General features: G+C 39.4%; 1 protein-coding gene across 2 annotated transcripts; it reads left to right on the top strand.

Annotated features, from left to right (window-relative positions):
• The first annotated feature begins 33 nt into the window (after nucleotides 1-33).
• On the top strand, nucleotides 34-22,809 carry CUTC (cutC copper transporter). Of its 2 annotated transcripts, none has more exons than XM_010356078.2 (9): nucleotides 34-236; nucleotides 4,625-4,696; nucleotides 5,819-5,878; nucleotides 9,349-9,543; nucleotides 10,227-10,262; nucleotides 13,744-13,877; nucleotides 16,825-16,852; nucleotides 21,220-21,325; nucleotides 22,302-22,809. In XM_010356078.2, the coding sequence occupies exons 1-9, from the start codon at nucleotides 176-178 to the stop codon at nucleotides 22,414-22,416; spliced, it is 807 nt and encodes a 268-aa protein (XP_010354380.1). In that variant the 5' UTR covers nucleotides 34-175; the 3' UTR covers nucleotides 22,417-22,809. The 2 variants fall into 2 exon arrangements, with proteins under 2 accessions (XP_010354380.1, XP_010354379.1); XM_010356077.2 differs by having other exon boundaries at nucleotides 36-236; nucleotides 9,349-9,558.
• The last annotated feature ends 2,385 nt before the right edge of the window (nucleotides 22,810-25,194 follow it).

The raw sequence follows: 25,194 nt of genomic DNA, 5'->3' as shown, positions 1-25,194 counted from the left end.
GTGAACAGAAGTGCGCCTGCGTTGCGACTTCGCTTTCGCGGGGGCTGCTGGGGCGTAGGCGTCGGGGACGCGCGCAGGGGCGCGCGCAGCTGTTGACGCGCTTCTTTGCTCGTGCGCGCAGGAGCCCAAACTCCAAGTGGAAACTGCAGGCGCACGAGGGAAGAACGCGTGGAGCATGAAGAGGCAGGGGGCTTCCTCTGAGCGGAAACGGACGCGGATTCCGTCCGGGAAGGCCGGTGCGGAAGGTGGCGGGGGAGGGGACGGTCGGCCGACTCGGCTTCTCGGGGCGGGCCGGCGGGAGTCGTGGTCAGTGGTGATTTCTTCTGGAGTCGTTTCCTCAGCTCCTTCCAGCCCCTTGGGTGGCATCATCTATTTTTGAAGCGTTAAAGGTGTGGAAACGGAGGGCGTGACGAGGGGCAGGTAGCGAGATTGGCTCGGCTTTGGAGCCAAGGTTCGAGTCCCGGGGTCCCCACATAACGGCCGGGTGACCCTGTGCAAGTTGGTTAACTTCAGCTTCACGTTTTTTCCGTTGCCCAAACGGGGATGCTAGTACCCCCCGCACCAGCAGCCAGTACTCCGCTGGGTTAGTTAATTGTCGAGCGCGGAGCCCAGTTCCTAACCTGCAGTTACCTGTAGCTGCCACGGCGGGGACGAGGCTTGGTCCCCAAAGCCACGCAGCTACCAAGTGGCCGAGCTTGTGGCTGCTCCAAGTCCCGAGTTCTTCCAGAGTGCCAGGGTAGGATGGCACGGCAGGTGTCAGAGAATTTGGCAAGTCCCTCTTCTCTTCCTCCGTGAACTCTTGGTTCCTCCAAACGATGACCTCAGGACTCCTTTACCTTCCTAAAAGTTATTGAGATCCTCAAAGATCTTTATGTGGATTACATCTATCGATTTTGATTGTATTAGAAATTAAAACAAATTTTTCTTTGGGAGGCCAAGGCGGACAGATCACCTGAGGTCAGGAATTCTAGACCAGCCTGGCCACCATGGCGAAACCCCATCTCTACTAAAAATACAAAAATTAGCCGGGCGTGGTGGCAGGCGCCTGTAATCCCAGCTACTCGGGAGGCTGAGGCAGGAGAATCACTTGAACCCAGGAGGCGGAGGTTGCAGTGAAGCGAGATCGCACCACTGCACTCCAGCCTGGGCGACACAGCGAGACTCCGTCTCAAAAAATAAAAATAAAAATAAATTAAAAATTTAAAATATTGATCGATCGATTGATTAAAAAATAACCACAGTAAGCCCATTACACGTTGACATAACATATTTTATGAAAAAAGAAATGTTCCTAAACAAATCACAAAAGAGTGGGAATATTTTATATTTTTGCAAGTTTCTTCAATATATCTTAATGGAAGACAGCTGGATTCTCATACCCGCTTCTTCATTCAGTCTAACATGTCAAGTAGCCTCTTGCAGTGAGCTGAGATTGCGCCAATGCACTCCATCTTGGGTGACAGAGTAAGACTCTGTCTCAAAAAAGAAAATGCTTCTCACTTGTGAGAGAATTAAAGTGAAAAAGGCGAATAAAGTCTTAGTATTATTATGAAAATGGTTGTCACCCTACAGACGCTGAAAAGTCTCAGAGGCCCCCAAAGCTACCTGGAGTACTACACTTTGAGAACTGCTGCTGCTTCTCCTTTGATCTCTATAACTTTGTTGCTTGAGACAACTGCCTTGCTCTGCCTTCTGTCATAGCCTTTTTTAAACATCTCTTCATCTTCTCCTGCCTAGGGTCCTTTCTTATGTGAGGCAAATAGTCGCCCGGCAGCATCAGCATCGGCCAGTGCCACTGATCTGACACCTGGTCTGGGAGCTATCAGGAAACTCATAGAGTTAATGCAGAGCTGTTGGTTAAGAGCATAGATTGACACTTAATCCTTTTTGAGTTTGAGACCGATCATCTTTTTTGTTTTTGTTTTGTTTTTTGAGACGGAGTCGCTCTTGGCGCCCAGGCCGGCATGCAGTGGCCTGATCTCGGCTCACTGCAACCTCCGCCTCCCAGGTTCAAGCATTTCTCCTGCCTCAGTCTCCTGAGTAGCTGGGATTACAGGCGCCTGCCACCACGCCTGGCTAATTTGTGTACTTTTAGTAGAGATGGGGTTTTGCCATGTTGTCCAGGCTGGTCTCGAAATCCTGACCTCAGGTGATCCGCCTGCCTCGGCCTCCCAAAGTACTGGGATTATGGGCGTGAGCCCCCACGTCCGGCAGGGACTGATAGTCTTAAGTAAGGCATAAGGCAGTTGCAGTCTGATGTTAGCAGATGATAGGTTTTTGTTTTATTTCTTTTTCAAAGTAAAAATTGCTTTTTTAAATTATAAAAGCAATATTGGGTAGAAAAAATAAAGCAAGAAAAGTAAAAAGAAAATGAAAATAATTTCAAATCACGCCCCACCAGAAGTGGCCATTACCAGTATGTGAAGAACATTTATTAAATGTCATTGCATGAAGTGTGCATTGTTTTGTTCATTTTTTTAAATTATGTGCTCCTGGAAAAAAACTCAAAACTCTGTTTACATCACACTTTGTAATATAAGTACATTAATTTTGTTGTAATTATTCAGCTTTTAGTAAATATTTGATTATCGTGTACCATGGTAGATACTGTGCTTGGTGTGGGTGATGATAAAGATTTCTCACATGAAGACCTTACTTAGCCCAGACGTGGTGGCTCATGCCTGTAATCCCAGCACTTTGGGAGGCCGAGGCTGGCAGATCGCTTGAGTGTAGGAGGTTGAGATCAGCATGGGCAACATGGCAAAACCCCCTCTCTACAAAAAATACAAAATTAACCGAGTGTTGTGGCACATACCTGTAGTCCTAGCTACTGAGGAGGCTGAGGCACAAGAATTGCTTGAGCCCAGAGGTGGAAGTTGCAGTGAGCCGAGATCACGCCACTGCACTCTAGCTTGGGCGACAGAGCAAGACTCTGTATAAAAAAAAAAAAAAAAAAAAAGTTAGGAACTCTAAGTCGAGTAAAAGTGATCAGATATTTATCTGCATAAATAATAAAAGGTAGAAAGTAATTCATATTTTAAGAAGGAACAATTAGGGTTTCATAACTCATGAAGAGTTAAATGAGTTCAAAAGAGAGACATAAAATTTTCTACTTCGGGACAGAGAAAAAAATCGTGGAATTGTTCCTTGGAAAATTTTATTCAAAGATGGAGCCAGAAGGAACTCTGGGTTGCGGAGAAGGCATTGAGGAGCCAGCGGTGGGGACTGGAGAGGTCTGGAAGCATAAGAAGGAATGAGACAGTACCGTTCTGTCACCCAGGCTGGAGTGCAGTGGTGCAATCTTGACTCACTGCAACCTCCACCTCCTGGATTCAAGCGATTCTCATGCTTCAGCCTCCCAAGTAGCCGGGATTACAGGCGGATGCCACGATGCCTGGCTAATTTTTCTATTTTTAGTAGAGATGGGGTTTTACCATGTTGGCCAGGCTGGTCTCCAATTCCTGACCTCATGTGATCCACCCGCCTTGGCCTCCCAAAATGCTGGGATTACAGGCATGAGCCAGAACACCCAGCCAGATAAGTAATACTTTTTGATTTTTTTTTTTTTTTTTTTGAGACGGAGTCTGGCTCTGTCGCCCAGGCTGGAGTGCAGTGGCCGGATCTCAGCTCACTGCAAGCTCCGCCTTCCGGGTTCACGCTATTCTCCTGCCTCAGCCTCCGGAGTAGCTGGGACTACAGGCGCCCGCCACCTCGCCCGGCTAGTTTTTTGTATTTTTTAATAGAGACGGGGTTTCACCGTGTTAGCCAGGATGGTCTCGATCTCCTGACCTCGTGATCCGCCCATCTCGGCCTCCCAAAGTGCTGGGACTACATGGAGTCTTGGTCTGTCGCCCAGGTTGGAGTACAGTGGTGCGATCTCGGCTCACTGCAAGCTCCACCTCCCGGGTTCAGCCATTCTCCTGCCTCAGCCTCTGGATTATCTGGGACTACAGGCACCTGCCACCGTGCCCGGCTAATTTTTTGTATTTTCAGTAGAGACGGGGTTTCACCATGTTAGCCAGGATGGTCTTGATCTTCCGACCTCATGATCCACCGTCCTAGGCCTCCCAAAGTGCTGGGATTACAGGCATAAGCCACCGTGCTCGGCCTACTTTTTGGTTCTTGAGACTACATACTTTACATGAATTATCTCATTTAATCCTCACTACTCTGAGGTAGGTTGTTTTATAGGAAACTTAAGTAACTTATCTAGGATCTCACAATAAATAGTTGGTGGGATGTGGATTTGAAGTCTGTCCTGCTTTTAAACCTATATTCCTTATAAAGACGTTTAAATATATTTTGCAGACATTGAGAAACATTGTAAGAATCTTAGCTGGAATGTGATGATGAGGTCTATGTTTTAGGAAGATTGATTTGGTATTCAATATACATTTTCCTCAGTATAAGTTTTTATACATCTGTCAGTGAGCCTATTTCAGTCTACAGGCATCAATTCAATAATTAATGTGATATTTTATTGCATTCATGGGCCCTAGTGTACTTACCTATTTGCCTATTATTGGACATTTGCATTTTAGCAGCAAAATGTAAACCCTTTGTGGTAAATTGGTCTGGATGGATAGAGCGTTTATGAACTCTTACCGTTCTCCATGTATTTTAGGAGCAGCAAATGGATTTCTCATGGAAGTTTGTGTTGATTCAGTGGAGTCAGCTGTGAATGCAGAAAGAGGAGGTAAGAGAAATTAGAGAATGAATGACAGTTGGCTTCCTTTTTAAGAGTCCTTATTTTTTAGTGACACACACTGAAATATTGAAAATAAAATAACATGATGTCTGGGATTTGCTTCAAAGTAATCTGAGGTTGAGAGAGGAAGGTAAGACTATAAAAAAATAGTTGCATCACATCAGGAGGACATAACGTGTTGGTTTTTTCTGTTTTTGTGATATTAAAGGGAGTTCAGGTATTGCCAGCCTAATCTATCCTTAAGGTTTTCTGTCAGCTTTTCACTAATAAATTTAGCAACCCATATTTTAGTAGTGGTTGCAAAATGGTGACATTATTTTTCACTTATGAACTAGAATACTTCTGTAAAGAACTTTCCCCTCATCATGTGTTTGGTTATGCTGAAGTATAGTTTGTATAAGAAAGGCAGAATAAATGCTTGCTTCTTTTCCCTTATTTATTATAATAATTCTTAGAATAATGAATTTGTTCTCTATCTTCCCTTGAATTGTTTTGTCATTATGAATCTAGATTTAAATATGTTTTATGTGTTTTAATCCATTGTAGTTATTCTGCTTATTGATGAACAAAATGTTCTATCTGTGGCTAGTGAGAGCTTCTTTAAGCTGGTTCCTGAGATCTTTTGATGTGACCTTGGTAGCCTAATAATTCTTTTGGTTTCAGCATTTTCTTATTCTTGAAATTATCTTGGTTTTGGCTACTCAAAAGTAGCTTTGTGTTTTTTAAAGTGTACAATAATAAAGACCCTTTTGGGAAAGATTATGTTATTTTCTTATCAACAAAGACTCAGTATTCCTCTGTAGTCAGTTTTAAGAAACATCTTTATTTTATGTTAGTTTCCTGTACGTAGAGAGGCAACCCTATAATACAAAATTTTAAGAGAACTAGCTTAACTGTAGTTAACTCTTCAATTTGAGTATGAGTAACACAATGTGGCTGCAGAGTATAGCTGAGTTAAAAACAGAGTTTTACTCTAGTTTTATAGTCTGATTTCTCTGAGATGATTTCTAAGACTGTTCTGTATTTGGAAAAAAATACATATCAACAGGTTGCTGTTTAATAAGAGCTTATTTTTTTTTAAATGTGCTGAGCAATGCGTTTATATTACAGGTGCTGATCGGATTGAATTATGTTCTGGTTTATCAGAGGGGGGAACTACACCCAGCATGGGTAAGTGTCCATTTTTCCCAGATTTTCTGGTTGGAGTTCATGGAACCTGGAAGCAACTGGTAAGTAGTTTTGTTGGGTCCTCTACTAATGTCATGTAAACTATGCTATGGATGTTGTATCAGAAATGTTTATGGTGGTAAAAAACAAAATCAAAGATTTGATCACACATATTTCTTTCTCACATCAGAAAGTTGAAAGGTAGGTAAGTAATTGTTAATACTGGTTCAGCTGCTCTGCAGTAACATCAAGGATTAGGCTTTTATAAAATCTTTACATGCCGGCATCCTCAGTATATTGAAATCCCCTCCTGGTCTTTGTACTATTGTTGTCATACATTTTACTCATACACATATCAAAAACTCCATGCTATGTTGTTAGTTTTGTTTGAAGAGTCAATTATCTTTTATTAAATAAGAGATGTAAATAATAAGAAAACGATCATATATTTACCCATATGAAATTACGATTTCTGGTATTCTTCATTCCTTTATGTAGATCCCGTATTTCTATCTGGTTTCTTTTTCTTTCTGCCTGAAGTACTTTCTTTAACTTTTTTTGTTAAAAAGTATGCTAGTGATGCATTCTTTCAACTTTTATATGTCTAAAATAGCTTTTTCTTTTATTTTTGAAAGGTATTTTTGCTGGGTATAGAATTCTAGATTGACAGTTTTTTTCTTTGAAGATGTTTTTCCATTGTTGTCTTGCTTGTATTGTTTCTGACAAAAAATCTATCATCCATATCTTTATTTTTCTCTATGTAATATGTCTCTTTTTATACCTACTTTTCAGATTTTTTCTTTATTACTGGTTTTGAACAATTTTCTTATGGTGTACCTGAGTATAGTTTTTTTCATGTTTCTTCAACCTGTGCATTTATGCTTTTCATTACATTTGCAAAATTTTCAGCTTGCAGCTTTCAGCTTGTTCTCCACTGCGTCCTTCATAGACTTCAGCTATGCTTACATTAGACTACTTGAAATTGTCCCAAAAGTCACTGATGAACTTCTCTATTTTAAAAAGTCTTTCTGTGTTTCATTTTGCATGGTTCCTATTGTTTTGTCCTTGAGCTTACTGACCTTTTCTTCTGCACTATCTAATCTGCTATTAGGCTTGCCTAGTATGTTTTCATCTCATACATTGTAGTTTTCATCTCTAGAAATTTGAGTCTTTTTATGTCTCTGATGTCTCTTAACTTTTTTGAACATATGGAATAAAGTTACAATAGCTGTTATAATGACCTTGTTTGCCAATTCTAACATCTGTATCAGTTCTGGGTTTGTTTCATTTGATTTGTCATCTAATAATATATCTTATTTTCCTGCCTGGTAATTTTTTATTGGATGCAAGACATTGTGAATTTTACTTTATTGGTTACTAGCCATTTTTGAATTCGTACAAATGTTCCAAAACAGTTTGGTCCTTTTGGGTCTTGCTTTTAAGATTTGCTGGGCAAGTCTGGAGCAGTGTTAATACAGAGCTAATTATTCCTTACTACCGAGTCAGGATTCTTCTGTGAATTCTACCCAGTGCCTATGAATTTTGAAATTTTCCTCTGGCTGGTGGAATAGGCATTATTCACAGCTTGATATGAATGACAGGCACATCATTTCTAATCCTTTTTATTGGTTCTGTCCCAGGCCTTGAGTAGTTTCTTTGCATGCATGCACCAGTCAGTACTCAGCTGAATATTAAAGGAGGTTCTCTGCAGACCTCCAGAGTTATCTATCTGTCTTCCTTCCTTTCTTCTTTTGTTCCTTCCTTTCTTTTCTTTCCTTCTCTCTTTCTCTTTTCTTTCCTTCTCTCCTTCTCTTTTCTTTCTTTCCTTCCTTTCTTTTTTTTCTTTCTTTTGACAGGGTCTCACCTGTTCTCCAGGCTTGACTGAAGTGGGGTGACCATAACTCCCTACAGCCTCAAACTCCTGGGCTCAAGCAATCATCCTGCCTCAGCCTCTCAAGTAGCTAGTATTACAGGCATGTGCTACCAGGTCCAGCTAAATTTGTTTGTTTGTTTGGTGGAGATGGGGTCTCACCATTTTACCCAGACTGGTCTTGAACTCCTTGCCTCAGGCAATCTTCCTGTCTCAGCCTCCCAAAGCACTGCGATTACAGGCATGAGCCACCATGCCGAGCCTATCTTTTTTTTTAAAAGTCCTTTTTTTAAATCACTGTGGTAGTCTTTGCTACTCCAGTGTTATCTTTCTGTCCTCCTGGTACTGTCTCCTATAAACTCTAGCTACTTCAGTCTTCCTGAACTCTCAGCTTTGTCTCCTTAACTCAGGGAATTGTTTGGCTCTGTGTGGGTCCCCCATCCCTGTGCTTTGGCCTAGAAACTCTCAAGGCAGTACATTGGGTCAATCAGAATTGACTTACTAACTTCATTGTTTACCATTTTCAAGGATCATTGCCCTTCACTGCTTAATGTCCATTGTCTTACAAACCATTGTTTCGTGTATTTCGTCTAGTTTTTTCTTTATTATTATTATTATAGGTGGGAGGATAAATCCAGTCACTGTTACCCTGTCTTGGCCAAAAGCAGAAGTCCCTATATGAATTGTGGTCTCCTAAGTTATGCTACTCTGAGGTTGATAATAGCATTATTTAATGTAAAAGATTTGTATATGCAACAGCCCTTTGGAATCTTCACACTAAAAGAGGGCATTCCTGGCCATTCTAAAATCCCTAGAGCATGTCTGTAAATTTGAGTACAGTCTGTTTTTGTAACACCAATTATGATTCCTTGCTTGGTATTGGACAACTGCTATCCTATGCAAAATTGGGGTTCTTTTAGCAAGAAAAAAGAAGGAAATTCATACTGGGTAAACAACTCATGGAGCCTGTCATAGCCTTATACTATTGATGGTTTATGAGCTAGCCACATATTATGGCGTATTTAGGTACTTTTATGCATAGATCTCTGCATAAAATCACAGATAAGTAGAACTTTGCTCCCTTTCACATATCTCGTTAAAAAAAAAAAAAAAAAGTTTTGCTAAATGTCTTTGCCCATTAAAGGAATATGAACTTTGAAGCTATTTAACCATCTCCCTAGTAGGTTTTAAATAGAGCTGTAATAAATTAGAAAGAAGAAATTGGATCTTGGGGAATTATGTACTGGCAGAACATTGAGCCTGGTAGTTATTACACTTTCAAATGTCACATACCAGTAAAAGGGTTCTGAGTCATAAGGATTTTTGTTGAGTCAACTGATAAGTGTTTTTAAATTGTAGCATCTTCTGTTTTCTAAATTGTTCTGTTTAACCAGTTGCTATTACTTACCTTCTACCACATATACATTTTTGTTCTCAGTGTCCTCCTTCCTTTTAGAGCCATCTTTCTCTGGTTTCCTTAAACTCCATCCTTTTCTTTTGGATGTAATATACAAGAGCAGATGTAAATGACCAATAATATATCATTGGCTTCCTTGAGCTTTTAGCTCACATTTAAATTTTAGTCTGCTTTCTTTTCTTGTAGGTGTCCTTCAAGTAGTGAAGCAGAGTGTTCAGATCCCAGTTTTTGTGATGATTCGGCCACGTGGAGGGGATTTTTTGTATTCAGATCGTGAAATTGAGGTGATGAAGGCTGACATTCGTCTTGCCAAGCTTTATGGTGCTGATGGTTTGGTATTTGGGGCATTGACTGAAGATGGACACATTGACAAAGAACTGTGTATGTCCCTTATGGGTAAGAATTTGTATCTAAGACCTAAAAGCCTCTAATGATAATTGTATTTTTGCTCACAATATAAAAAAAATCCACAAAACCAATTTTGCAGTCATAGCTGCAGGCACTTACACTAACATAAGTATTTCAAATAGTAGTTCCTTAGATGTTTGGGGTGGGGTGTATGTGTGGCAAAACCTTCTTAACTCTCCTCAATTGCTATAGATTAGGTTATGCTACTGTTCCCATAGAATAAAAATTTAAGGGAAATTTACCATGGTTCCTTTAATCACTGCACCAAGAACTTCAAAAGCTATTAAAGTTGGTGAGGATGGACCACCAAGTTGGAAGATGTGAAGAGGACAGAAGCAAACTACCTGTATTACTAGACCAAAGTATTTATCGAATGACCTCAGAGAGGCAAGTAATGGATGTAATGCTGCTCTTATAGTTGTCAGATTAAATGATTTCCATTTGGTGCTAAGGCATGACCATTTTTTATATAAAAATCAGAGAATTGTGGAAAGATACGACTTTTGAATTTGTAAGGCTACCATTTTATTATGTTAGTTTACTGTTTTGTTAGGCGAAGAAAGTACTAAAAAGTTTCAGCTAACATGAAGAATTCTATATATAGTAATCAGTGATGACATCTTCATTCATGTTGTTATATGACTCTCTTTTTATAGCTATTTGCCGCCCTCTGCCAGTCACTTTCCACCGAGGTGAGTCATTTTCATTTTAGAAGTTCTGTTGAACAGTGTTAGTTTTCTGATTTCAACAACTGCCACACCTTTTTATGGAACACAATTCTGTAGTGTTCCAAGGTTACCAATTGGTTTTTTAGATCCTGGGACTAAAAGTTATAAAAGTAGAGATGTGCAATTTCTAGAAAATTTGAAGCCTTAGGTATGAAAAGTTGTTAAAAGTGGGTGTTGGTGGTGGTGAGATACAATAGAGAGAAGGAGAGAGTAAGTATTGCCTTCAAGTGTGTACACCTATCACACAGCATTCCAAGCAAGAATCCTGAGACTTATTTTAACTAAGGTTGTATTAGGTCATGTGCAACCCCAAAAGAATAAGTCGTTGTGGCGGGTGAAATGAAAGGTACTGTCTATCTTAAGCCAGGCAAAACCATCCCTGGGGCTAGCAGTAAGGTGAGGTTTCACAGATACAGACTTCCTAAGGGGAGAGAAAGTTGGGTATCTAGAGAAGAATTGGATCTTATTAGGAAGGGAGAAAGGAGAACAGATGCTGTCTAGTGTTGACTATCTAGTCAATGAACAGATGTCCACTATAATGGACAAAATTATTTTTCATTATAGCTTGTCTGTACCACAATGATTTTTTAATGTGATGGTTTCTTATAAAGAAATATTTCCAGCTGGGCACGGTGGCTCAAGCCTGTAATCCCAGCACTTTGGGAAGCCGAGGCAGGCGGATCACAAGGTCAGGAGATTGAGACCATCCTGGCTAACACGGTGAAACTCCGTCTCTACTAAAAAATACAAAAAAGTCGCTGGGCGAGGTGGCGGGCGCCTGTAGTCCCAGCTACTCGGGAGGCTGAGGCAGGAGAATGGCATAAACCCAGGAGGCGGAGCTTGCAGTGAGCCGAGATCTGGCCCCTGCACTCCAGCCTGGGCGACAGAGCGAGACTCCGTCTCAAAAAAAAAAAAAAAAAATCCTATAAAAAATCAGGTAGTTTTTGTTTTGTTTTTTTTTTTTGAGACGGAATCTCGCTCTGTCGCACAGGCTGAGTGCAGTGGGCCGATCTCGGCTCACTGCAACCTCTGCCTCCTGGGTTCATGCAGTCTGCCTCGGCCTCCCAAGTTGCTGGGATTACAGGCATCTGCCACCATGCCCAGATAATTTTTGTATTTTTAGTAGAGACAGGGTTTCACCATCTTGGCCAGGCCACTCTTGAACTCCTGACCTTGTGATCCACCCACCTTGGCCTCCCAAAGTGCTGGGGTTACAGGCGTGAGCCACCACTCCTGGCCAAAAAATCAGGTAGTTATAATTTCTATACTCTTTGGCTACACCTTGGTAAAATGGAAGAACAAGTGTCTGTTTTGCCTTCAGAGAGCACTGCCATTGCACGTGAAAAGAAGTCTACAGTCATAAACAATTTTTTTACTTCAAATTTCTGTTCTTTTATTTATTCCAAAAGGTTTAACAAAAATATTTTCATATTTTCAAAATTTGTAGAGTTTTGGGGTTCCACATTTTTCTACTAATGTATTTAATGAGATAGCATAATATTGTTATAGTGGTGAGAAGGTGCTGCCACCAAAACAAGGAAATCCTCTGTGGTAGATTTAGTTGCCTACATACACTAAAGGGTGAAATGAAGGGGCCTGTCCCAGAGGACCACTACCACCTAATCCACTGCAGGAGAACTTCAATATCATGTAACAGTGTGAGAACCAAAGCAGAAGGAGGTTTTCTGTTTTCAGTTTCCCGATACCACTTTACTCTTTGAGGGCTCTGAGGAGGGGAGAAGTTTCTTAGAAAGTAGGATGGGGCCAGGCACAGTGGCTCACCCCTATAATCCCAGCACTTTGGGAGGCTGGGGCGGGCGGATCACAAGGTTAGGAGATTGAGACCATCCCGGCCAACATGGTGAAACCCCGTCTCTACTAAAAATACAAAAATTAGCTGGGCGTGGTGGTGCGTGCCTGTAATCCCAGCTACTCGGGAGGCTGAGGCAGGAGAATCACTTGAACCCAGGGAGTCGGAGGTTGCAGTGAACTGAGACCACGCCACTGCACTCCAGCCTGGGCGACAGAGCAAGACTCCATCTTAAAAAAAAAAGTAGGATGGAAGTGAAACTTCATATAGTCTGTTGAAAACAACGATCCTTATGCTATGAACCTTGAGTATGTGGGGTTAATAGATTAGTCTAAAATATTACTTAGTAATGAGAATGTGAGCCAAAGCCTTTTCTAGAACTGGTGAGTATAGTGTTTCATTCTACCTAGTCCAATTTTTCTGATGCCTTAGAACAGTTTCCCAAATCTGACTCACCTGCCTATCACATTTAAAATTTTACCATATGTGAGTGCTACCTGTGCACATTTATTTAATGATTTTCTTTAAATAAAATCTTAAGTATGTACCCATAAAAAAGAACAAGATCATGTCCTTTGCAGAGCCTTGAATGGAGCTGGAGACCATTATCCTTAGCAAACTAATACAAGAACAGAAAACCAAATACCACATGTTCTCACTTAGAAGTGGGAGCTAAATGATGAGAACACATAGACACATAGAGGGGAACAACACACGCTGGGACCGTTCGGAGGGTGGGGGGTGGGAGGACGGAGAGGATTAGGAAAAAAAACTAATGAGTACTAGGCTTAATACCTTGGTGATGAAATCATCTGCACAACAAACTCCCAAGACATGGGTTTACCTGTGTAACGAACCTGCACTTGTACCCCGAACTTAAAAAAAAGTTAAAAAAAAAAACTTAAGTAAATTTAATTTAAATAGAAACTTATAACTACTATAAATGGAAAACGTTTCATTTCTTATCTGTATTTAAGTAAATACACTATATAAATGTGTACCATTATTAAAATGATTATGCACAGTGGTGGTATGTAGACTATGGTGTGCTGATGAACTGGCTTTTAGAAAAAAGAGCTGATTTGTAACATTTTTAAATTTCTGTGGTTTAAATACTCTACCTTCACTAATTTTTTTTATTATCATTAATTAAATTTTTATTTTTCTTTTGAGACAAGGTCTTGCTCTGTCGTCCAGGCTGGGGCACAATGGTGCAATCAGCTCACTACAGCCTCGACCCCTTAGGCTCAGGTGATCCTCCCATCTCAACCTTTCGAGTAGCTGGGATTGTAGGTGGACACCACCATGCCCAGCTAATTTTTGTATTGTACATATGGGGTCTTGCGCTATTGCCCAGGCTGGTCTCAAACTCCTGGGCTCAAGTGATCTCCCCACCTCGGCCTCTCAAAATGCCAAGATTATAAGCATGAGCCATTGTACCTGGCCCTACCTTCACTAATTTCAGACTGCCAGTGGATTAACAATCTGACTTGCAGAGTTCTTGAGTGTTTAATAATTGACCTTTGTAAGCCAGTACAAGCTAGGTCCAGCACGCCACTGCATGTATACTACATTTTGGGAAACGCTGCATTAGAGATACCTGTTCAAAATTCACATCAATTTTATTTATTTCAGCCTTTGACATGGTTCATGATCCAATGGCAGCTCTGGAGACCCTCTTAACCTTGGGATTTGAACGAGTATTGACCAGTGGATGTGACAGTTCAGCATTAGAAGGGCTACCCCTAATAAAGCGACTCATAGAGCAGGTACATGGACTTTATCTTTTTTTCCCCTAAGACTCTGTTGTGGTTACTCCTGACATTCTGCTGTTTAGCCAATTTGTGAGACTATATGTTACTGACTTTGTGGTCACTCTGTAGGAAAGAGCAAGCAGGCAATAATGTATATAATTCTTATTTCTTTCACACAAGTCTTTTTGATAACCAAGGCTTTCAAGATCAAATTATATATAGATAGTGTCTAAAGATCTGATCTAACTTGGATAAACACAGCAAATTTTACCTTTTCTTTGCCATTGGCATTGCAGTTTTTTTTTTTTTGTTTTTGTTTTTGTTTTTTTTAGTTTAGATACAAGGTCTTGCTTGTTGCCCAGGCTGGTCTCGAACTCTTGGGCTCAAGCCATCTGCCCTCCTTGCCCTCCCAGAGTGCTGGGATTACAAGCATGAGCCACTGCGCCCAGCCAGCATTGCAGTTTTAAGCCACATCTTTTCATTGTCAGCCCGTGTATATTCGGGGGATCCCATGTAAAATTATCTGGAGGTAAATTCCAAAACTAAAATTATAATCTTACTTCTTCTCATCTGCCAGTATAGGAGGAAATATATGTTTCTATTTTATGAGTTTTCCTGGTGAGCTAGCATCATTTGTAGAGCACGCAGAAGGTGACTTTGCAATTATAGTGTGTCTGTGCTTTTCTGACATCAGTCCAGAGGCATTATAAGTGACTGAGTACAGACTTTGGGATGAGAGAGTTGAGCATTTGAGACTCAGGTTTGATACTTGCTATGTGATGTTGAGTAGGTTACTAGTCTTTAAGCCTCTCTTTCCCCCTGTGTGAAACTGAGATGAGTTTAATACTAATTTTAGAGTTTCTCAGAAGATTGCTAAAGATGAGATGTGTAAGAGGCTTAGTACAGTGGTTGGCATACAGTAGGTCTTAATAATGTTAGGTTCTATTAGTACTGCTATTAATAATATTAATGTTCCTGTGTAGACATCTGGTTATTTTCACTTTTCTATAGCCATGAAAATAATTTTCAGAAATTTCTCCTAAAGATCTGATGTGACTTTGCTGTTCTGGGATGTAATGGTTTGACAAACATTTATTAAATATATATTAGATGCAGGACATTTGTACTGTGGGTGTAACCAAGAGCTAAGTGTCTGTGTGTAGTCACTGTCCTTACAATTTAGTGCAGAACAGGCACTTCTAATAGAGCAGAAAATTTTAATAGCGCTCTATTTTTAAAAGGTACTGTAGGAGTACATGGGAGAGGAATTAACCCCAAATTTGGGGAAATGAAGGTTAGCAATAATTAGAGGAAGCTTCCCAGAAGAAAAGACATCCAGACTGCCGTGTTTTACTCATTTGAAGGATGTTTGGGAGTTATCTGTGTAAAAGTTGGGGGCAGTGGGAGTGAGGGTGAAGGGAGTGTTGGCGGAATTGTTCCATGCAAAATAAATAGTATAAGCAAGGGCTGTAAACAAAAGCAAGCATAACTTAAAACACTGAGGAATGACCAGAATATTGAATGTGGACAGAATGATATCCAGAGCCTTGAAAACCTTATTAAAGTTTTTATTTTTATGGTACAGCGGGGAGGCCTGAAGTGTTTTAAAACAGAAGAGTTGATGAATCGGGTTTCCAGTTTTAAAAGGTTACTCACTAAGGAGTAGAAAATAAGATATCGCCATAGTAATGTATTGCATTTCAAAATGTGTGTGTGTGTATCTGTTATTTGTATGTTAATCATTGGTTAGTAGGAAGAGCTACTCAAATATTCTCATACATTAACTTTACTGAAGTAACTACCTAGTAGTGTAACATACTAGTTAAAGCATAGGCTTTGTGATTAGACAGGTCTGTGTTTAAACCCTGGCTTCAATGCTTGTTAATAGTGACCATGGATACATTACCTAGCCATCCTAAACCTCAGCTTGCTCTTCTGCAAAGTTAGAATAATAATAGCACCTACCTCCTAGAATGGCTGTAAGGGATTTCTTCAGGTTATAGCACTTAGAAATTGTTCTATATTATTAAATCTGACACTTAGTGATTGCTCTGTATTATTAAACCACTTTGATAGCCTTAGATAAGCATATACTTCTAAATAATCTTGTGGGGAAGGCAAAAAGAAGTGGTAGAATTCATTTCTTTAAAAATATTACTTCTCTATGTTTTGGAAAGCCTTGATTTGGAAGAAACAGGCAACTGTGACCTCCATTCTGAAGTGAGTTCAGCTTTTTAGATAATCAATGTTTTGTTTTATGGATGCTTTATTCACGCCATTTGAGAATATGAAACATTCTTGTTCCATTTATTTCTCTAACAATTTTTAAATTACATGAAATAGCCACTCCCCTCTTTCAGTCTTTTTTGTTACCTTGCTTTATTTTTTCTTTGTTGTACTTATTGTTACCTGGAATTTTATTGTATAAATGTCCCTGTGCATTGTCTCATCTTCCTTGAGTGTGTAAGCTCCATGAGAGCAGGAACTTTCTCTTACTCACCATGTCAGGGAGGAAAAACTTTCCTTCTGTCCTCAGGATTTGTTATTTGGGGGCCTGCAAATTAAACTGACTAAAGACAGATTAGCAGGAGTAAAAACAGATTTTATCACATACATAAGTACATATATATGTAAGTACATACAGAGGTTCACAAAGAAATATGACTCAGAATTGGGGGCTTATATACCATCTTAATAGGTGAAGGGGAGGGAGAAAATGGCACTTATTGGGGGGAAAAATGACTTTTTGGAAAGATAACTTTCTAGAGACAAATTTACTATGCTGGACATCTTATCCAAGATCCCAAAGAAATAGAGAAGATCTAGTAAAAATTAAACATTAATAGTAATTTTTAAAATTTAATATATTCTGACTTATGTTTCTATTCTCGCTGCCTTATTATCCCATTCAAGAGAAAAATATTAAAATTTACTTGTTTTTTTTTTTTTTTTCTTTTTTCAGGCAAAAGGCAGGATTGTGGTAATGCCAGGTATTTATTTATCTATCAATTCACTAGCATAACACTGAACTGTAGTGAAGGAAGAGCAAAGGAGGCAGGAAAATGTGAGAGAGAGTATTAGTACATTGCATATTAGTATATGATCTTCAAAGAGAAGAATATATAGTTTGATTAAAATGCTTAAGACTGGGAGATCTGTGCTAGAATTTAAAAGTTTAGATAAGAGGGAAAATATTCTAATAGGGATTAGCTCAAAGAGGAGTGAATAAGGAAGTAGGTAGAGATTGAGGTTTCTCCATATTTGCTCCCTCATTATATAGAATTCTATAAATTTGGATGTTCGTCTCTGGTGAGGCACATCAAATTTGATGCTAATCAAATTTTGTTTAGGACAAATGTCCTAGTGAACAGGGTTTAAGCAAAGGTTTAGGCAACATCCTTAGGTAAAATATAATACTCTCTCAGTTCCTAAAAATTTCTGATTGCCAAATTATTTCTTGTAACCAGAATTTAATCATACGATCCTGATGATAACCATAAGATCAGTTAAGTTCATAATGGCTAACTAGAAATGAACAGTTGGAGCAGTTTTTAAAGAATTAGATGTACAACCTAGAAGAGTGAGACCAATGTAAAGACAATCTTAATTTTTTTATTAAGTTTCTCAAACATATAAAAAAAGTAGAAAATAGCATAATGAATACTCATATGCTCAGTCCCTAGATTTAACATTTTGCCAAATTTGTCTCATCTTTTTTCTATCCTGAGGTATTTTATTAAAGTTAAATTGAAAGCATCATGACATTTTACATATCTCTAAAAAGGGTGGGATGTTACCATAATGACAATTCCATTGTCACACCTATCACAATAAACATTTGATACTCAACTTTCTCCAGTTGTCCCCGCAATGGTTTTTATAGCTGATATGTTCAAACTAGGATCCAGTCAAGGAACAAGCATTACATTTTTGGTTATCTTTTGTTTGTTTGATGAGGTCTTGCTATATTGGCCAGGCTGCACTTGAACTCTTAGCCTTAAGCGATCCTCCTGCCTCAGCCACCCAAGTAGCTGGAACTACAGTTGCATACTGCCATTCCCAGTTCTATTATCTTTTAAAATGTCTTTAATATAGATGGTTTTTCCTTTTACTTTTCTTGCTTTAAAAATTTTACAAAGTTTGGGCTGGGCCCGGTGGCTCACACCTATAATCTCAGCACTTTGGGAGTCTGAGGCAGTCAGATCACCTGAGGTCAAGAGTTTGAGACCAGCCTGGCCAACATGGTGAAATCCTGTCTCTACTAAAAATACAAAAATTAGCCAGGCGTGGTGGCATGTGCCTGTAATCCCAGCTACTTGGGAGGCTGAGGCATGAGCATCACTTGAACCAAGGAGGCGGAGGTTGCAGTGAGCTGAGATTGCACCGCTGCACTCCAGCCTGGGTGACACAGCAAGACTCCATCTCAAAATACAATAAAAAGTTAGGATCATTTACCCTGTAAAATGTCCTGCTTTCTGGATTTATCAGATTATTTCCTCTTGATATTGTTTAACTTGTTCCTCATGCCTTTGTATATCCTGTAAACTAATAGTTAAATCATAAGGGTTGAATAGAGTGCTTAAACATTTTTGGTAAGAATACTTTATGGGTGATTCTGCGTGTTACGTCATATGACATCACATCAGAAGGTATTCAGTCTCTCATCATCTCACTACTAGTGATATCAAGACTAACCTAGACGGCCGGGCGCGGTGGCTCAAGCCTGTAATCCCAGCACTTTGGGAGGCCGAGGCGGGCGGATCACGAGGTCAGGAGATCAAGACCATCCTGGCTAACACGGTGAAACCCCGTCTCTACTAAAAAGTACAAAAAACTAGCCGGGCGAGGTGGCGGGCGCCTGTAGTCCCAGCTACTCGGGAGGCTGAGGCAGGAGAATGGCGTCAACCCGGGAGGCGGAGCTTGCAGTGAGCTGAGATCCGGCCACTGCACTCCAGCTTGGGCGACAGAGCGAGACTCCGTCTCAAAAAAAAAAAAAAAAAAAAAAGACTAACCTAGACAAAGAGTAACTTTTAAAAAGAGGCTGTGAACCTGGGCAATATAGTGAGACACCATCTTTACCAAATTGTAAAAAAATTAGTTGGGCATGGTGGCGTGCTCCTGAAATCCCAGCTAGTCTAGAGGCTGAGGTGGGAGGATTTCTTGAGCCCTGAGGTCAAGGCTGCAGTGAGCTATGATCGCACCACTGCGCTCCAGCCTGGGCAACAGAGTGAGACCCTGTGTCAAAAAAAAAAAAAAGAAAGGCCATATAAGGGGTATTGTCAAATATTTAGGAAGGCTTTTGACCTGTAACAAGTCGTTGAAACATGAGCAAAGAGAAAGTAAATATTATCTGTCAAATTGTGGTCCTTTTTGGTTAATCAAGGAATGTTAAAGAGATTTTCTGAGTGTGATGCTTTTCCATTTAGCACTAAATATATATAGTCTTGACAACTAATACTTAGACAGTTGTTTACATTAAGAGTACCTTTGTTTAATATGCAATTGTTATCGGCTATGTGCAAGGCATTACTTGGGATGCAAAGCTACATAAGAAACCACTTTCTCAAGAAGCTGACTCAGGTCAAAAGATGTTAAATACAAAAATATTTGTGATTAATTTCTTTAACAAACCTTATCAGGCAAATGTTAATTATATGACAGTCATATATATTATATGCTAATTGTGTGATAGATATGGAAACAGAAATAAAGTAATCCTACTTGAGGAGCTCACAGAATAGACTTATAAACAAATGTATTACAATTTCATGTGAATAAGTACCAGCAAGTCAAAACTCCTAGGTAAGTCATTCTGAATGCCTAATAAGTATTCATCATTGAGAAATATAAAGAGGTAATTGCCCTCTAGGAACTTTCATAATGAAGCCTACAACATATTTAGACCCTGGTTTCTTCATCTATAAAGAGAAGAATATTAAACTAGTTCTGTGGGATCCTGTTTAACCATAGAGCTGTGTTAGTTTGAGTCTGGAAAGATGTATTATTTATGTACTCAAGTTGCTGATAACTGAGCAACATGTGTTTCAGTAGCCAAATGTTTTGTTATTTGTTAGAAGGAATAGAAGGAAATAATATATTTGTCTCTTAATCCTTACAATAAGCTTGTGAGGTAGGCAGTATTATCCCTCTTTTATTGGCAAAAAAGTTGAGGTCAGTGGATTTAAGTAATTTGTCTAAGATCACGTAGCTGTGAAGAGCTACAGTGATAAAGCCAAGATTTCAGTCTAAATCTACTCAGCCTGTATGTTTTCTATTTCTTTCTTTTTTTTCTGAGACAGGGTCTCACTGTGTCTCCCAGGCTGTGGTGCAGTGGTGCAGTCTCAGCTTACTGCAGCCTCCGCCTCCCAGGTTCAAGCTATCCTCCTACCTCGGCCTCTTGAATAGCAGGGTCTACAGGCACCCGCCACCACGTCCAGCTAATTTTTGTATGTTTTTGTAGAGACGGGGTTTCACCATGTTGCCCAGGCTAGTCTCAAACTCTTGAACTCAAGTGATCCTCCTGCCTCGGCCTCCCAAAGTGTTGGGATTACAGGTGTGAGCCACTACACCTAGCCTTTTTTCTGTTTCTTAAGCCTCAGTGATATTACTGTACCACTAAGGAAAAAAAGACAAGTTAATGAGTCTGAAAGAGTGTGTAAAGATAGGTTATTTCAACATCTTTAATGGCTTGAGATACAAAGTACATAGTTTTAAAATATTGAGTACATCCTATAGGGAGATAAGGATATAAAGATGAATAAACTAATTTCATATTTATGATATACTGGTATCAGTTCAGAATGTGATTCTTTATAAATATTTAAAAGATAGTTCATCAAAACAAGTGTCATAAAACATCTGGTGGTACAGTTTTAATAAAGTAGAATCAGATTCTTCTGTAATATGAAGTATAAAGCTGATATCGTAACTAATAACCTGTATAATACTTTGCGTTATTCCTGTTTCCAATGAAGTCAATGTAGTCTTTACATCCAGGGCTAGAGACAGAACCTTAGAGGTTCTCATTTAGGCACATCTCTGAGGTTGTGCTTTTGTAGATTTTTTTTCCTCAAACCTATCCTTACCTTTCTTTTTAATTTGATTTTGCTTTAATTGAGGGGCAAGCAGGGATAGCATTGTTGTATTAGCCAATGGACAGATAAGATTCTATCATACATGTTCTATAACCTCAATGATACTTCCCCAGAGTCTGTAGCCTATGTATCTTTTATCACTTTTCTAATCTCATTCTAGCTTGGTAGGGAGAGACTAATTTTTGCATCAATGAGAAATTTAATTCCTTAAATTTTATGCAAAATTCTATTTTACTTAATGTGTTACTTATTCTTTCCAACAGGAGGTGGTATAACAGACAGAAATCTACAAAGGATCCTTGAGGGTTCAGGTGCTACAGAATTCCACTGTTCTGCTCGGTCTACTAGAGACTCAGGAATGAAGTTTCGGTAAAAATGTATTCTACGATTCAAATAAGAAGGATGAGATTAATTTTTACTTTCTCCCAAACAAAAAAACTTTAGATGGGGGCATGATTAATCAATGGAATGTTGTGACTACTACATAAGTATTATAGTTGTTTTTGTAGTTGAAGAACATTTCTAAAATGGTTCATGTCCTGTCTTAAATAAACAGGCTCTTTGAACATAGGTTCACCTATGCCTTGCTGAACTTTGACCAGTTAATAGTAAACAAATTCCACAGTTGAGCTTCAAATGAGTCAGATATGCACATGTGCCCACTCGCCTAGGATTTCCTGTAGCAAAGTTAATAACTATGGTATAAGGATGGAAGAGTCATAGTCATTTTTCTCCCTCCTACTTTTAGTGCTTAGTCTTCCCTCACATTTGTTCTCTGTTTTCAGTTATTTTGAAATTATATTACCATTAAGAAATTGTGACTATTATGTGGGTTTTTTTAAATACTTAAGAGGACTCTTACAATTTAATAGTAGTTGAATGTTTCTGTTTATAAATTGGGAAAAACACAATGTAAAAGAAGTAAGATGGCTGGGCAAAGTGGCTTAGGCCTGTGATCTCAGCACTTTGGGAGGCCAAGGAAGGCAGATCACTTGAGGTCAGGAGTTCGAGACCAGCCTGGCCAGCATGGCAAAACCCCATCTCTACTAAAAATACAAAAAAATTAGCTGAGCGTGGTGATACGCACCTGTAATTAAAAAAAAAAAGAAGAAGAAGAAACAAGAGCCTTAGAACTTAACAATTCCTGATATAAAATCAAGTATACTGTCTGGTGGATTCAGCTGCTGGATATTTCAAGTAATTAATTGATGAAAATTATGGAATATAGTAGTCCAGCATACTTGACTTACCCTTGTATCATGAAGTAGTCTATAAAATGAAGCGGCAGTAGGAGGGCTCATGTAATAACATATAATTATCTGTTCCTTTATTATTTCTGTCACAGAAATTCATCTGTTGCCATGGGAGCCTCACTTTCTTGCTCGGAATATTCCCTAAAGGTAACAGATGTGACCAAAGTAAGGACTTTGAATGCTATTGCAAAGAATATCCTGGTTTAGCCAGACCTCTCTGAGAGACATGGATATCACAGGATGAAGGTAGAAGTATAATCTGCAATTCTCTGTGACACAGCTTTAACCACCTTTTCCGGCCAGGACAGTTGCAATCTTTGTTTTAAGTTTCACATGGCCATGGAGAACGTGCCCAAGAAGAAAAAGAATTTGAAACAGAGATACAGTCACTTCCTTTGCTTAGTCTTACCAGCGATTGTCATCGTGGTTAAAGCTGGTCTATGCTTCTTCCACAGACAGAAGCTTAGTCTTGTTTTCAGTGGAATTAATTGATAAACTGGAAAAATTTAACTGCATGGTGTGAATTCAGAGTGTGACTTAAGAGTCAATTCATAGCAGTATTTTGCTTTTTCATTTGTAAAATAAAAATGTCCACTCTTATAGTGTAGTCTCTTATTCTTGCACTAAATACAGTTGGTAGCCTACAAGTATGAAAGGAAAAATGTTGTCTCATTTTTTTCTTCACTTTCTCTTTTTATTATGTACTGATTGGATATGCTGCTTTGGGCAAGATGTTAAGGGTACAAAGTAAAATGGTGCAGTGTGAAAATTCCCAGACTTGGGAAGCAGGATATCAAAGTTCCTAGACTTACGAAGACAGACGTGAACCCTGACATTCAACAGGTCACTTCTTCTGTAAACAGAAAGAAATGGCTTAACTCTAAGATCCAACTGACAATTTTCAAAGACCTATAGTAAAAACTAGAGTGAGGTTAGGAAAGTTATCAAAGCAGCAGTTTCTTTCTGCTGAAGTCACAGATGGGAGAGACAGATTCTAGTGATGAAATATTTTTCCTATGACCAGGTCCAAATGGTAAAGTTCATCAGTACCTCTATCTGTCACTTTCATATTTATAATGCCGTTTTACACAAACAACACACGGTAATAGTACTGTTGTTCCTATCTTAGGAGTGTAACTGAAGCATAAAGAGCTTCCCCTTGGTCAGGAAGCCTTTGAATAACATGCACAGATTGTGTACTAATGAATGTTTATATGAAGAGTCTTGCCTTTATTTATTATTTATTTATTTTTGAGACAGAGTCTCACTCTGTCATCCAGGTTGGAGTGCAGTGGCCCAATCTTGGCTCCCTGCAACCTCTGCCTCCCGGATTCAAGTGACTCTCCTACCTCAGCCTCCTGAGTAGCTGGGATTACAGGTGTGCGCCACCACTCGCTACTAATTTTTTATATTTTTAGTAGAGATGGGGTTTCGCCATGTTGACCAGGTTGGTCTGGAATTCCTGGCCTCATGATCTACCTGGCTCAGCCTCCCAAAGTGCTGGGATTACAGGCTTGAACCACTATACCCAGCCTAGATTTTAGGGACTTTGATCTTTCAGGATTTCAGCATTTAGGATTATGGCATTCAGGATTGTGTCTTTGGGGATTATGATCCAAACCCCTCTTTATGTGTAAAGCACAGATGTACATACAGTCCATAACAAATATACAGTGTATCTATGGTATTAAAATTTCAGGAGAGAGGAGTGTTTAGGGAAAAGGGGTGACCAAAAAATCTCCTTAGACATAATGGTCAAGAAACATTGAACTAGGATAAGGTACTGACAGGAGAGAAAGTCATGGTTAAAGGCATAGTCATAGTTAAAGCGAAAGCAGTAAAAATGTGATATAAAATGGATTTAATGTGAACTTATATTGCTTAAAATGTGTCATATTAAGGAATACATCATATGAACATTATCCAGAAGTACAAAAATAATACAGGTGTTTTAAGAAATCCAAATATTTAGGCCGGGCGCGGTGGCTCAAGCCTGTAATCCCAGCACTTTGGGAGGCCGAGACGGGCGGATCACGAGGTCAGGAGATCGAGACCATCCTGGCTAACATGGTGAAACCCCGTCTCTACTAAAAAAATACAAAAAATCTAGCCGGGCGAGGTGGCGGGCGCCTGTAGTCCCAGCTACTCGGGAGGCTGAGGCAGGAGAATGGCGTAAACCCGGGAGGCGGAGCTTGCAGTGAGCTGAGATCCGGCCACTGCACTCCAGCCCGGGCGACAGAGCGAGACTCCGTCTCAAAAAAAAAAAAAAAAAAAAAAAGAAATCCAAATATTTAAATAGGATGGTATTTACATCTTTTCCTGCCTTACAAATAATTATTTATATTAAATGTATATTAATGTTTGGACTTTTTTGGTATAATGAGGACAGTGGCTGGAGAGAGGAAAATGTGGAAGAAGCCTAGAGAGGAAATATATTCTTCTGTCTTTGGAAAAATACCAGTTAAGATTACAACATAGCACTGGCAAGTACAGCTAATCCCCAAACAATGAAGGCATTAGGAGTATTGACCCCCTTATACAGTCTAAAACTTATATACAACTTTTGACTCCCCCAAAACTTAAATCTTGTGAAGTCATGCACAACATCTGGACAGTTTTCTCTAGCAGGAATTTGTTTTGAGCTTGATGACTTTCATGGGTTTTTCTGTTAACCATAGTGACATCGTCAGTAATGTAATACCTTCGGATTTTCATGATGTTCTATCAGGGTTCTCTTCCATAGTGTTGACGATCCTTTTCATAGAGGACCATGTGTAAGGATCCTTAAAGATAATGTTGAGATTGAATTAGAGTACACTGAGCTGGTGTCTGCTGCAGAAGTGATTGCTTGCTTGGTGGGTGTCGGGGAGACCCCTCACTCCCCACATTTGGTTATAAAAGTGCTCTGTGTTGGAGCACCCAAATTCATAAAGCAAGTCCTTAGAGACTTACAAAGAGACTCAGACTCCCATACAATAATAATGG

This window comes from Rhinopithecus roxellana, chromosome 11 (assembly GCF_007565055.1).
Source record: "Rhinopithecus roxellana isolate Shanxi Qingling chromosome 11, ASM756505v1, whole genome shotgun sequence".
Lineage (NCBI taxonomy): Eukaryota > Metazoa > Chordata > Mammalia > Primates > Cercopithecidae > Rhinopithecus > Rhinopithecus roxellana.
Note: the sequence above shows the minus strand (reverse complement) of the source record. Positions and strands in the feature narration are given on the sequence as shown.